The sequence below is a fragment of the Corapipo altera genome, unplaced genomic scaffold (genome assembly GCF_003945725.1).
Source record: "Corapipo altera isolate COAL_440 unplaced genomic scaffold, ASM394572v1 1, whole genome shotgun sequence".
In the NCBI taxonomy this organism is placed as follows: domain Eukaryota; kingdom Metazoa; phylum Chordata; class Aves; order Passeriformes; family Pipridae; genus Corapipo; species Corapipo altera.
Genome location: NW_020884873.1, coordinates 14,347,465 through 14,362,723, shown reverse-complemented (window position 1 = coordinate 14,362,723; position 15,259 = coordinate 14,347,465). Strand labels below are relative to the sequence as shown.

Below are 15,259 nucleotides of genomic sequence, written 5' to 3'. Positions count from 1 at the left end.
AAACAACTGAAATCCTACATAATGCTAAATTTTGAATAGCTCTGATTAAGTTTAATCTGAGTTCTCTTCCCAGTTTTAAGACTAGTAGGAGGCCTTGGAAAAGTTTGTCTTGAGTGTGTTCACACTCTTTTGCTGACTCAACTTGGCTGGTCATAGAACACTGAACAAAAAAAGTCTTGATTAGCTGTGTGTGATACTTCATATTTTGTTATTTAATAATTAATTTAACAAGTGTGGTAATTTACAATGACATCTCAGTGGTTTTATTTCTTCTATGGAGGGTTCCACCTCTTGGAATCTAAAAGAGCTTGTTTGAATTTCATGTGGTCTCAAGAGCAGCTGTTTTTTCTACATGCCCAAAGAACTGTAGGAGTGCAACAACGTGGGGACAGTATTGGATTTAGGGAGAAACAGTGAAGTCAAGTTCAATATTTTGTCTGTATCAATTGATTACAGAAGTGTAAAATAGTGTAATATGTATGGTTTTTTCTTTTTTTTTCTTTTTGATTGGAAGACATAAAGTTTAAAGAAATACTGCTGTAAACCGTACTTGCTTTGCTCCTGTTCCAGCACTGTATTTTCTTTTTTTTAATTGGAAAAAGAAACACAACATCCTATTGTGCTAGAAAATTCTATTTAAGGTTTTGCAATGTTTTGTTTATTTAAAGGGTTAATGGGAGTTGGGGAAAATATTAAATGCTACACTTCATGGAAGTTCCCCAGCTGCTATCAGAATCCAGTGCAAACTGAGAAATTAGATCAGTCCTTGCAGCACACTCATGTAATTTTTAAAATCAGAAGGTTGCTAAAAAAAAACATAGAATTTTTAAATAGATTCTTCTTATTTACATCTGGGTTTTTGAGCTGTTATGGTTCAATTCTTCAAGCTCTTAAAGCTCTTGTGATTTGGAAGAAGAAAAACAAATACCAGGCAACTTGTAGTAACTGCAAGAGCTGCAACACTGAGATAACAAAATATTCAGAATGCAGTTCCTCTTCACTTAGACCATAGTTCTGCAAATACATAAACCATGCATTCACTTTAGTAAAGCAAGCAATCTTTTAGAGAGTGGTCAACTCTTGATGATGACTAAGCATTTGAAAATGTGTTGCCGGGATCAAAGCTGTAGCTATCTACCATTGGTTTCCAGGGCTTGTGGGTGTTTCTTTAAGATACTGACAATTTAATATACTCTGAACTGATAGAATACTTATTGTAACATAGGAAATGTCGAAAGTCTGATATTTGGGTTGTTTCCAGAACTGTTAAACAATAATCTCATTAAAGAATGTGCGAATCTAGAGCAAGAAATGTGAAGGATAAATGTTGCAAAGTGCAGAAAAGTCCAGAAAATGACTGAGAAAGCGATACTTTTCCCCCGATGAGTTCTAGAAAAAGGGCCACCTATGCCCTAGGTTGCATCAGAAAAAGCATTGCCAGCGAGGTGAGGGATATGATTTTCCCATTCTGCTCTGCACTGGTGTGGCCTCACCTTGAATATTGTGTGCAGTTTGGGGCACCACAATGTAAGAAGGATCCAAAGCTGTTAGAGAGCATCCAAAGGAGGGCAACGAAGATGGTGAAGGGTCCAGAGGGGAAGCTGTATGAGGAGCAGCTGAGGTCATTTGATTTGCTCAGCCTAAATAAGAGGAGATTGAGGGGAGACCTCATAGTGGTTTATAGATTCCTCACAAGCGGAAGCAGAGGGGCAGGCACTGCTCTCTTTTTTCTGGTGACCAGTGACAGGACCCGAGGGAACTGCATGAAACTGTGTCAGGGTAGGTTTAGGTTAGGCATTAGGAAAATGTTCTTCACCCAGAGGGTGGTTGGACACTGGAAGAGGCTCCCCAGGGAAGTGGTCACAGCACCAAGCCTTCCAGAGTTCAAGAAGCATTTGGACAACACCCTGGGGCACGTGGTATGATTCTTGGGGCTGTCCTAGGCAGGGCCAGGAGTTGGACTTGGGAATCTTTGCAGATCCAGCTCAGGATATTCTATAATTCTAAATTTTTTGAGCTTGGAAGTTAACCATTGTAAAATATAGAAAATCACCAGGTGGGATCTCAAAGCTCAGGCTATGTTCTTCCTGGTTCATGTGTAACTAGGAATTCTTTTCAGGTTCCTGAAGTCATCAGTTGGAAACAAAGCTTCCATCCTACTATAAACTCTGTGTGGGCAATTTCACATTGCAGGAATGGAATTAAATTTACTTGTTTCTCTCTGCCTTGAGTTGAACAAGAATGCAGTTTGCTACAGCATAATTTTCCCCATCACCTAAGTCTGCAGACATAATTCTTACTGCAAGGCCCCAGTAATCTTGATGATTGTTTCTCCTTACAGTGTTACTGTCAATTCCAGAATTGCAGATCAGAATCACATCCCTGCTTTGTCTTCAGAAAACAAATATGGGATTCAAACCCATGGAAATAAGTACTGGGCCTTTATTATTTGCCTTCTTAATCTTTTAAGATTCTATTTTTCTGTGCTGTATTGAAACTAGAAGTTAATTCTCAATAAAAGTATAGATCTTCATTCAGCGGTTTTGTGCAGTGTCGTATGATTGCTAGAAACTGAGGACCAGGGTTAAAAATCTCCCCCACCTAGGAGACTTAGGAATAATAGAAATGCTTCTTTAAGTGTAACACTGGTGATGTCAAGCAACAATGTGATCTTTGAAGTATAGGTACTTCCTTGTTTCTACTGTAGATCATCCTTATGATACCAACAAGGAGGCTTCTGATTCAGGGCCCATGTTTGAGTTCAAGAGAGGTTGAACATAGGGAGGAAGGGAATAAAGACTCATCTGGATTCTGGATGTTTCTGAGCTGGTTAAAACCCTAGAAATAAGTTTTGACACTTCTCAGGAATGAGAAAGCACTGTTGCTTATTGAACACTTCTAGCAGGCTTGTGGATGTGGTTTTGGAAGTACTGGAGTAGATCATAAGTAAAAAAAAAAAAGATGGGAGGAGGAAAGAAGTGGATGAAAAAGTGACTAGATTGGGCAGCAAATGAAAACAGAAAGGGAGAAGGGTAGAGAAAGGCAAAGATAAGGCACTTTTAAGTTAGAAAATCACCATGCTTCTTTCTGCCATCTGTAAATTATTTTTGAGAAAAATATGTGATCTGCAGACCTCTCTTGTTCTTTATTCCTTTGGCACTTGGTGCAGCTCTCATACATTTTTCCTACCTTCAGCTAGGATAGAGGGAAAAGTATTAGATTTTGCTAGAGTACGTGAATTTGTCATCAGCTGTTCTTTATGCAGGATCCTACATCACTAAATTGTAAGGGTGGAATTGGTAAAGAACCTGGTGAGTTGAAGACTGGCATATTCAAATTGTTTTAAGAAAATTTCTCCACTAACACAACTTGTGAGTTTCTGGTGTTGTTTTAAGGAGGTAAATACAACGTGATACTAAAATGGAATAGATTTATGAATCTCCTTGTTCTGAGCACTAAAGGGTTGTCCAGTCATAGGTGCTCGGTAGTGTATAAATGCTGATCATAATAAAATATTACACAGAAATTAAATTGAATGAATATAAATAAATTAACCATTTGTATCTTAAGAAATTGCTGAATTCAAACAGCATCATTCTAATAGAATGAAATGTGACATGGAATGTCATGGAATCTATTTTGAAAGTATAAGCAGAATAAGAAATATTTGTCAATTTTTAGAAAGTTTTAAAAAACTGTTAAATATTGCCAGTAGCTACACTAACTAATTGTTATAAACTGAAGCAGAATGTTCTTTGGATTCCATATAGTATGTTCAGGTGCATGTTTGTGTGCATGTGTGTATATATATATAATTTGTATATGTTTTTATTACAGATCAGTTGTTGCAAAATATTATTATTGAATCACGGAAAATAAAGATTGCTGTAGTATCCCCACAAAATTTATGCTTTTTCTGCTGGCATATTTAACAAATATGAATTTTAGAGCGGTATCATTCATGGAAAGAGGTAGAAATTTATTGTTCTGTGTTTGATAGGATGATTTTGATAAAACATGAATGAGGAATGATATAAAATGGAGCTGTGTTAATTTCAGTTTTTATTACAGCTACTAGGGAGAAAAATAACTTTGTCAAAAATAAAAGAATAAGAGGTAAGGGAAGTAACCACTTCTGTTTGAGCCTTTAAACCTGATACATGAGTAGTATTTCCGAAAATCTGGACTCTTCTATTCTTTAAGTTTGTCATAGTATTCTAGTAGATGATGGGTAAGTATGGAAAGGAGTTTTGACTTATTTGCCTTCATACTCAGCTGACTGAGGGTCAACTTGCACAGTTGGTGACTGAGGCAGCAGTATGTTGGCAGTTGGTGGCAGCAGCTTTGGGTACAACTTTGTCAATCAAATAGTGCTATTTTTCTCTACCATGCCACTTCCTTCTGAGGTGCACTGTGCCAAAGAAAATCCCAGCTACAAGAGTTAACTCCCATCTTAGAGATCCAAGTGCCCTTGCAGATAGCAAAAAGAGTTTCCAGTAAAAGAGGACAGGATACATGATAAACCAGTTGTCAGCCATCCTGTGTACAAACCTGGGAGAATTATCAGCAATCCCAGAGGGAAATGCAAGTTAGCAAGTCAGTGACAATGCACTTTATTCTGCAGGACAGGAGGTAGAAAACTTTCTGTAGGGTAGGATTGAAGAGCCCAATGAACCTACAAAGAAGTTCAACAGGAACATAAGGAATGTTAAAGGTATCAATTTGATTTCCCCAACATTAGTCGTGACTACATGTGTCTTGTTCCTTAGATTAAAAATTCTCATTCTAGTCCCAAATTGTACCCCTAACATTCTCGTCTTTCTGTCTGATACACCTTGAAAGGGCAGATACAGTAAGGGATGGTATTGAATTCAGTGACTGCTAGCACGTAAGTACCACTGACAAAACTGTTAGGCCTGCTGGACCTTGCAGGCTATACCAGAGCCACTTGCTCTTACTTAAAAAAAAATAAAAAATCCTTGAAAGTTTCTGTTGGCTGCAACTATTCACTTTTGAACATAGGGAAACAATACTGAATGGCAATGTATTAGTATTTGTCTATTATAGGGGTCTGTGACTGAATATGCTCAAAAATTTGGGGCAGCTGGAGGTGTGGCAAGTAGTCCAGCTCATGGGGTGTCCAAGCTCTAATAACCTTTATCAGAAATGTGTTTTGTTTTCCATATTTTAACCCTGTATGATTTGTGACGCTGGGAAGGAACTGATGGCAGTGTTGGATCAAGGGTTGGACTCGATGATCTCAGAGGTCTTTTCCAACCAGGTTGATTCTATGATTCTGTGACTCAGAACTTCAAAATCTGCAAAAGCATTGTGAAAATACAACTTAGGGGGATTATTTAATTACCTAAAACTGTTCCTATATTCCAACCCAAAGGAACTTCCATAGTTACGATTTTATAGTTGTGATAGAAAACAGGTGCATCGCTATGTGTTGGTTCTTGCAGAACAAAACTGCCTGGAAGTTATTTCCTTACTTCACTGACATGACCTGTTCATTCCTATTTTATGCAGCGATCACATTCTCTTATTGCCTGTCATTCTCAAGGGAAAGTTTCTGGTTGACTAATTACGCCCAGGAGCGTATGGTAGCAGGGCAGCTTCATGCCAGCTTCTAGTATCCTTGCCTTTGAAGAAGTTAAACAGCAACATTCGCATCTCCTCCTGAGGAATGCATATTATTTCCTTCTGTGTTGCCAGCATGAGAATGTCTCGTGTGCTTGGGAGTGCCCTTGGTTAGTCAGGCGGCAGTCTGATTCTCCCATGGTAGCTATTCCTTATTTTTATTTTTTTTGATGGGGGGAAAAAAAGGAAGAGAATACTTCAACTTGTTCATTTTTTACACATACAAGAAAAATGTAATGTTGAGAGTGAGAGAGATGGATAACAAAATGAATATTTGTTCACCAAAGGCTTTCTGGAGAAGCTGGACAAATGGGCAAAAATCTAAGTTTTATCTTGTGCCTGGATGATTTTCCATTCGGAAAGTTATATTTCAGGATAGAGGTTGTTTCTGCGAAACTGCATGGTTCTGGATAGCAAGGTGGGAAGATAATTGGATGAGCTATCTAAGGTCTTCATTACTTAACTTGATATTTGGGTATAATACAGCTTGGCACATTCAGTCCATCCAGGATTCCTGGGGAAATTTGTCATTTCTCCTAATGCAGGTATCATTTGTATTTTAACCTTGGGAGAAGTAGCAATCTCTAGAAAGTCCTACTGCAAAACTAAATAGTACAGGGCTATTGAAAGATACTGTTATGCACAACTTGGAGTGAGAAGCAGAATTATTCTGGAAAAAAAATTGTGGACAAGTAAAGGACTTGTCTCTGCTCATAAAATGGTAATCAACATAGTCAGTGAAGTGCAGTGTAAAGCACTGGAGGACATGCCCGCAGTACTCTGCTTTGCATTTGATAATTTGCAAAACAGAGCTTACTTATTTATCACCAATTCTGTCATACTGTATTTAGCAGGAGAAAGCAATTTGACATTCTCTTGTGGATTGAGTTTTCCTGCCAGATTCTGGATCTAGGAGTCCTATTTTCCTTTCAGGAGGATTTTCTGGTATGCTCTTAATTTGTTTGAAACCATCCAGCCAATTACTACTGTTTCTGTTTTTTAGATCTGCTGTTTGTGTTTTTAATGAGGATAGTCAATATAGCACATTATCCACATTTAGCATATTATCCAAATTCTTTTATAATGAGGATTGATTTTTAACCAAAAAACTAGTCACAGGGATTTCTTGTTACTGCTGATTTATCTAGTCCTATATGGTGATATTTAAGTTTACGTTGTACTAGTTTATAAAGTCTCTAATAATTTGGTTTGCAAGTACTATTGAATCCATTATAGCACAGTATTGCATAAGATAACAAGAGCAATTTACTCATGCATTTTCAGGAAAACATGTTTTGTTCTTCATTGCTTTTATTGGGTTCTTAAAATGTTACAGTTATATGACTCTTTTAGTTAAATGTTGGGACTGCACAGGATGCTAGATAATCTCGTCTTTTTTGTGTGGGTTACAAAGAGATGGCAGACATAGGCATGAAGTTAGTCCTTGTGGAGGTCTGTGCATATAACCAAATTTGGAAAGATGGAGTATAATGAAAAAACATTTAAAAAAATTTTACATGTTTGTAGGCTTTAGTTTCGGTTTTTGTAGTTTGAAGGACTTCACTTCTATGCCTCCTAGTACGTAACACTGCATTACCTGGACAGTTTGCATGAAAAAATGGAATGAACTTTCAAATAAAAAATAAATGCATAATATTTCAGAAGTATCAATGTGGGGTTTAATGGGTTTTTTTGGTTTTTTTTTGTGTTTTTTTTTTTAATTCCATGAAGCATAACTACAGGCCATCCAAATCAAGTCAGTAGCTTCCTCCAGCTCAAAATTGTCAAGGTATTGGGTTTAAAAGCCCACTTTAGCTAAGTGTCTGCTCTGTGGGTTGTATACCAAGAATTTTAGAACAAAAGTAAGCTTTCCAGCAAATATTGAACCATGAGATCTGGGAAAACAGGAAACAAAATCCCAAAGGATGAGAAAGAAATCCCCTTAAGCCTGAACATCCTGCATATGCAACCTGTCGCGTTAAGTGGTTAAGTGCTCTTTAGAATAAGCAGAGTTTTGGTTGTCTAGAGCTATTTTCCAACATCATTAGGCAGGAGAAATATGTTAAATATGCTCAGTGGTGAAATTTCCATCTCATCTATGAGTCTATTCTATATGATTTATAGCAGCTTGATCCAAATGGCAGCTCATGGGCCAGCCTGGCCTATACCATGATTCCATTCGTCCTCCCACCTTTTCCTTAGAGAAGGACAGTGACGCTTTTGGACTTGAAAGTCAAATGACTCTCTTTATATGTGGGCAACTACTTGGAGCAAGACCTGCTACCACAGCAATACTGTTCAAAAAGTGATGGGAATTAAACAGTGGCATGTCTCTCATTATCTATATCTTCTGTGTTGCAGTCACGGTTTCTCCACTGGCACAGCTGACAACTAGAGCATAGGAATCTCATAGTTGTGGTCTAGCAGTATAGCTACAGAAATGGAGTCAGGCAGATTTAAGTTATGATTCTGTAAAGCATGACTTGTCCTCTAATCTGAAAGCAATAGTGGTATAGATAAGGGAAGGAAGTCCTTTACCTGAATAAAGAATAACCATCTGGCTTTACACTGGAGAGAGTTTGTGCAAGACTTTTGGCAGCTTCCTGCTTTGTCTTTGGGTGGGCACCAATTGAAGAATTACTTGTGATGTCTTCTGATTGGTTTCCACCTCATTCATATATAATTTATTTTATGCTTAACTCTACACCCATGAATAGTCCCTCTGAGGTAAAGAGAACAACTGTTGTGTGCTGAAGTACCTTGACTATTGAACTCATTTTTCCTCCATGCTCAGAGCTGCCCAACAGTTATTAAGACATTTGACAGCAGTATCCCAGAATGCTGGCAAGCCTCAGCCTGTACCATTATTCTCCCATCTTCTCTCCCTTCCTGCATTACAGCCTTATTGTAGGTTCTTCTTGCTTATTATCATCTTTTCTCATGCTGACCCTTATGCTTAGAATTTCTCTCTGATTGCATCAGAAAGCTGTTCTTACTTTATATGTTTGCACTGTGTGCATAAAAGAAAAGAATAGTGTTATGTATATTAAACAAAAATCTATCCATTTCACTGCCTGTTCTGTACTGAATAACTAATTCATGTTCTCTCTTTTTATTGCATATTTTAAGTTTATTTGGACAGAGGTGCCCTCTTTCAATGGTTTGCCAAGTGCCATGTAAGTTAATTGTGCTTAGTAAATAGCAATAGGGTCATGTTAAATTTTAGCTTTTGCCTTTGATGCTATAACTGTCTCTGGGATCCAATACAGCAATATTCAACTCCAAGAGAGGCTCCAAGTGAAAGAGTTACTTGTTCTTTTCCTATTGGACAACTTTTCACAACTCTAATCTGTTGTGCTGTCTGGCATAAGTGAGGACCCCTTTTCAGGGGAGATCTGTAACTAAAATGAAGAGTTGCTGCAGATCAGGACAGAGGTGGCTTGGCAAGGCTGGATGAGATTAGCATACTGCAGGTTTTTTTCTTCAGCCAATGCTGCAGTTTCCTCATTTTGCGTCACTTGCAAATCAATTTAAGGATAAATAAATAAATAAAATCGTTAAGTCTTGGCAATTATAACATTGTTCTTAGAATAATTTTTATGAGTATTTACTGGGGATTTTGTACTGTTTTCAACCTGGTTTATTAAATTTGTGGTGTATTAGCACTGCTGTGTTCCTCACTGACAGTACTTTTCCTTCCTAAATGAGTAATCTGAAACAAGCAAACTTAAGCCTGTAGACAGTGCATCCATTCTTACCAGCTACCTGCTTTGAACTGCTTCAAATTGGTCCACATGTTCCTGGGGTTTCTGCCACAATTTTTTGGATGACAGTGTGAAAGACACAAGAATATTGCGTAATGGTACTTTCTAGACTCTGAAAGATATTTAGGAAATGGGGAAAAAAGTTGTGTTATACTGATTTTATATAGGTTTTCTCTTGTGTTGTGGGGTCCCCTGAGTAATTATCCTGATAAATAGGGCACCATTTTTTTTATTTGCCAACTGTAGAGGTCTGAAGACTATACGATTAGTGTATAAAGCTATTATGTAAATCCTCTTTGCCCCAGTTTAAGTTAATGTTCTACATATGGCATGCCTGGTAGGGTGAAAATTCATGTTCCCTCTTTACCCAAGCAATGCCTGGCAGTGCTGCTCTTGGTGTGTTGTTACAATAGGAGAGCTGGTCAGGGGGTTTGTAAGTAGTGAAGAAATTACTTTAGTTCTTCATGTACAGGATACAGATGACTCACTCCTTCTGTGTTTTAGCTCTGACATGAGACTGTTCTGTAAATAGCACATGTTCAGAAATAGGACATCTCCCACCCCCATTAGCTATGATATCAAGGTAATGTAGCTATTTGATTTTAAAACAAAAAGCAGGAGCGAATTTCAGTACTAGTGGCAATCTAGAATTGCAGTCTAGACAAGGGAAAAATTTACTTGCACTTCCTGTCAATAGACCAGATTACTATTTATTGTCTAGCTACTATCTGTTAGATAAAGAGAAAATAAATGAGGGTGGCTAAGACATAGTGCCAAGATGATTGATAGGAGATGGACAGAGGGTTTTCTTTTTTTCTTTCTCTCTTTCAGAACAGCATTTCAAGATCTTGCAATAAAGTCTGAGAGTTTCTGAAAGGGAAAAAGTAAGATTGGTAAAAATATCAGCAGTGTGTTGATAGTTGAAGAGTTTGAAAGAAGTTTTGTTATGCTGTATGCATTTTTTTTTTTTAATATAGAACAGTCATGTTGTGACTAAGAATTCCTTGATTACAAAGCTGAGAAAGGAGAGAGTCACACCTCTCTCCTGGAAATTCTGGATTCCTACCATATTTATCTGTCTCACAACCTGGATGCAGAGGGGCAATAAGAAAGAACCCAAACCAAGAAAGAAATGAAGAAGGGAATGGAAGGTAAGTATGAAGTCCTGCACCTGGGATGGAATTAGCCCATGCAGTAACAACCGGATGGGGACAGACTGGGTAGAAAGGTCTGCAGAAAAAGGCCTGGGGACTCTGCTTGATGACAAATTGAACATCAGAAAACAGTTTGTCCTTGAAGAAAAAAAGGCCAATTACATACTAGGTTGTATGAGCAAAAGTGTAGCCAGCAGAGTGAGGTAGATGATTATTCCCTCTATTTGGTGTTTGTGAGACCAGGAGTGTAATACTGTGCTCCCCAACACAAAAAAGCACAAAAAAGCCATGCTTGCATATGTGTAGTAGTGGACTACCAGTAACCTTCTGGTTGGTTTAGAGGACTCTGATACTTAGGCAGGTTAATATGAGTAGCAAGATTCTGTATGTCAGCTGCCTGTGTTGATTGTCCACACACTTGCCCTGACTCTACAACAACGTCTGTGTGGCAGCTTACTTCTTTTTCAGCTGAGAACTGAAGTAACTCTGTTTTAGCATAGGGTACAAACATGTATACTGGTTGTTTCTCAGCAGTTGGTACAAGTTAACTGTTTGCCTCATGGTAACCTGTGCATACATCACAGTTGAGAATTAACCTTTTTATTTGTACCTTACAGCAGCACAGCTGCTTTCTGAATCATTCAACTTCACATTAGTGTTTTCCTTATATACTCACTGTCATGAAAGAATGACGAAAATCCCTTAAAAGCCAGTGATGTGAAGATACAGTCTTACGTATGAAAATATACAATATATTTAAAAGCTCCACAGCTGCTGCATGGACATCCTCTGTTACTTCTTTACACATATTTTTGCTAGATCTCCATAGCCCAGTTTTCAAGTTGAAGTGTGTGCCAGTTTCACAAGTTCTTAAACTTCCATCTCTTTTTGGATTAATTCAGTGATTCCCACAGGTGAACGAGATTGTTCCTATTTATAGAATAGCCTTCAACACACATTCAGCGCTGAAGTTTGTCACCAATGCAGAAAAGTAGATCTTTCTTTAAAGAAAGTCAAAACACATAGTAAACAACTCTGTAACTCTAAACGTAACGAGAGGATGAGAAAGGAAACATGAAAAAACATACAGAAATGATTGGGTTGTAGATAAAGGTAATCTGCATCTAGCCTGAAAGCTAAATGAATGCTCCACTGTTGTTTTCAGTCAAGATGATAATGTAGGGTGTGTAGGGAAGGCAGGCTAGCTCTTGGGAAGGGGTATATATAGAAATGGAAATTACCATTTCTGAGGTAAAAGCAAACTGCAAAGAATTTTATGTATTGAAACTGAACAGACTGGATAATCCCTACCTCAGAATATTGAAGTAACCAGCCCATGAAATTGTAAATCTACTGGTTAGGATTTTTTTAGAATTTATAGATAGCAGGTTGTTTTATATGGCTGGAAAAGGGTAGCTGTGGTGTCTAACTTTAAAAACAGAGCAGAGTCTTCTGCCTGACTACCAACTTGTTAGTTTGATCTCAGTGCATTAGCTTAGAACACACTTTGAGGAAGGGAATGCTTACAGGCATGGAGGTGAACAGCAAATGAGATGAAATGTGCCCAGTTTACCAAGAGAGGTGCTACTACTACACTAATCTGCTATCTAATGTTGTAACTAATTTTTAAAAAGAAGTTAGAGTGCTTATTTATCTGGATTTCAGCAAAATATCTGATGCATTGTTACATAGGGAAATACTAGTTAAAACAAAATTAAGTTCAGAATAAGGAGTGAAAGGGTGGGCAAGAGAATCAATGCAATTGTAATGAATCAGTAAGTAAAGCTGAAGAGTGCTAGATAGAGAAAATAATGCTGGAGTACCTCAAAGATGACATTTCAGAATATTTTAATACTTTCTTTTTAAGGAAGTTGGCATGTAAAATAGGAAGGCTGAAAGTTGCTGGAATAGTGTCCAGAAGTGCTGGACAGAAAAAGAAGATGCATAATATGGATAGCATGCAATTGTAACGGTTCTTTTAACATGTTGGAAATGCTGTTGTTTGACTAAAAGAGAAAGAATGGAATATTGCTGCCAGCTGCAAGGTGGTTATGAACCGTGTCTGTGAGGCAATCCTAAAGGAGAGCAAATGTGATCATAAAAAGGTTCAGGCAGGAAAGGTGTTTTTGCCAAACTGGGAAATACTGAAACCATTATACTTCTGTAGTGCAGTTCTTACCTGCAATGCTACACATCCAGAACATTAAATGATCTCTTTAGAATAGGTGATTGTAATTTGGAAAATAAGCAGAGGGGAGGAATTGCTTTGGCTTGTCAGGTTATTGAGGTAGCGGCAGAGGAGTGGAATGCTGCTTGCTATGAATGCATTGTGGAGAGAACGGCACAGCACTGGGAAGAGCTATGTACGCTGAAAGGAAGTACAGTGCCATTCTTGAGGTCTATAACATGTTGCCTAAAATTCTTTTCTGGATTTTAAGACATTTAAATATTGGATCTATTTTAAAAAAATGAATAAATGAATCTTTAAAATATTCAAGATCTTATTTTTCAAGTCTGTTACGAAGACTGTTGTATCAGGGAATGCCCTGGTACGTTTACCTGTTTTCCTAGAACGAGTGAGCCTTGCTGCTCTTGGACAATAGGATGTTTCTACTCTTTCTCATTTGACCTGTTAGCAGGAAAAATTACAGTTACAAATGTAGGATGTTACTTGGCTAGAGATGTGCAAAGCAGATGTTTAGACCATTATCTGGTTAGTTGGGTTATTTAATTGAGGGAATCTCTTTTAAACTCTGAACTATAAACAGTACTGAGAGAGTTCTTGAATGCCTTCTTCCTGACATTCTAATTTGGCATTTATTCAGGATGCCGAGAAAGCTCAGATCTCCACTTTCATGATGACAACCCTGAACTGGTTGCTTTTCAGACTGCTGTCTGATACCTCTTTACAGATCTTCTGGGTTTTGATCAGTAAAGAGTTGTCATAACTCTGACTAAATTTCTCCCGCTTTTTTCGATGGTTCAGTTTTCAATCTCTTCTAAAGTGAAAACACTATTTGTTCTGCTAACCACAGTGCTCAATAGTACACTGAGCATGGAATTTAAATGTAAAACAGTTTGCTTCGTAAACAGCTGAACTAATGAGGACTGATTGTCTATTGAAATGTATCCTGTTATCCTCATCTACCTCTCTACAAAACATTCACAGACACCCTACTTAGTTGGAGAATTAGCAACGGACAGAGTGGCTAGTGCAAACCCATTCACATGCTAAAGTTTTGGGTAAAGACTGAGGTGTAATTACCTTCCTTCAGTGGGAACACTCACTTTGTTCTTCTTCCTATGCTTCCTTAGTTGCCGATTTTCACAAAACTAGCAAGAATTTTGAAACTGCTGACACTCTGTCAAATTTAGATGAAATTAGCCAGAAATCATGAATGGGAAACACCTAGAGAGACAAACATTCCTTTTCACAAGAAATGAAGTTAAAGACCTTCAGAGGAAACAAATCTGCAGTCACTTCAGATCTCCATACCTAATAGAAAAGGTGAAAGCCTCTGTGTGTCTTCCATCACAAATAATTTAAAAAATACAGCTCTGAAAAGTCTCATGAGGAAAGAAGGTGATGCAGAAAGCTGTGTGGTGCAGGAGAGACGAGTTCTTATTATGTCTCTCCATCTCGATCCTCTGTGTTAGATACTTGCAGGCAACAAAAGCATTTCTTTGGAGACATTCAAGTATCCATCTTATTTCAGACAATAGGAGTAAATGACTGACAGACTTGTAGGTATTTCTAGACAACTGGAAAAAAACTGAGAAGAACTATGGGGATTTATAAAGGATTTGGTTTTTTTCCCAGAGTCTGAATTAAATAGCCAGGATCTGGATCTTTGCTTACTTACACTGTAGCTGCATAACACTGAATTGACTGATTCCACTGGATCTACTCTATATTTGGTGAAAATTAAGGTAAGAATCAGGTACCATTTTACCATTCTGATCAACAGACTCTCAACCCACTGATCCATCTTTCTCTAAGCTAATTGAATGATAGCACTGAATGAAAGAGGACACATTTTGATATAATTGGGATCAGGAGACTTGCTTTCTCTTTCCCCCCCCCCCGAGTGGACAAGCTGTTGATGTTCTCTTAAAGGTACCTATGATACATGAAATATTTAATGTCTTTTGGAATTACATTTCTTGCTCCTAAAAATACTACATGTATAGTGTGTATATTTTAAAATGTCAAGCCATTTATTGATGGAAATGTGAACACGGTAGACTTAAACAGGTTGTGTATGTTCTATTTTATATGAATGAAAACAGAATATAGAGAATATGAATAAACAGTATATACAGAATATGAAGTGTATATGTTTTTCTGTATCACCTCTGTGCATATTTCCATGATTCCACAGGTGGATGGCTTTGGAGGCGCTGATACAGAAACAAAATTTTAATTTTCCTTATGCTTCCAAATAAAGAGAGGCTGTTTAAAATGTTCCTATTTTCTGAAATTCTGAATTATTTGAAAATGAAAATATTTAAGATAAATTTTGGTTACTTGATTTTTGCAGATTGGATATATTTCCCATGTTAGTAAGAAACCAGTTATAACTGCAACTAAATCCTTCTTTTCCTACTCGTTTTGAACTTACTGAAATTACCAAGTGACTTGTACTGATTTAGAGAGTTTGGGTATTTTTTTTTTCCTCAAATGTTTTTTGCAGCAAA

At 37.5% G+C, this 15,259-nt stretch overlaps 1 protein-coding gene across 6 annotated transcripts in view; it reads left to right on the top strand.

Annotated features, from left to right (window-relative positions):
* Window positions 1-15,259, top strand: part of LARGE1 (LARGE xylosyl- and glucuronyltransferase 1) — a 276,280-nt gene that overhangs the window by 39,552 nt on the left and 221,469 nt on the right. For 2 of the 6 annotated variants that reach the window (XM_027657578.1, XM_027657586.1), the window contains one exon: window positions 4,625-4,714. The exons of the other annotated variants lie outside the window; for them this stretch is intronic. In XM_027657578.1, the coding sequence (XP_027513379.1) occupies window positions 4,706-4,714 (9 nt within the window). In that variant the 5' untranslated portion in view covers window positions 4,625-4,705. The remainder of the gene's footprint in view (window positions 1-4,624; window positions 4,715-15,259) is intronic. 6 annotated transcript variants of the gene reach the window in all.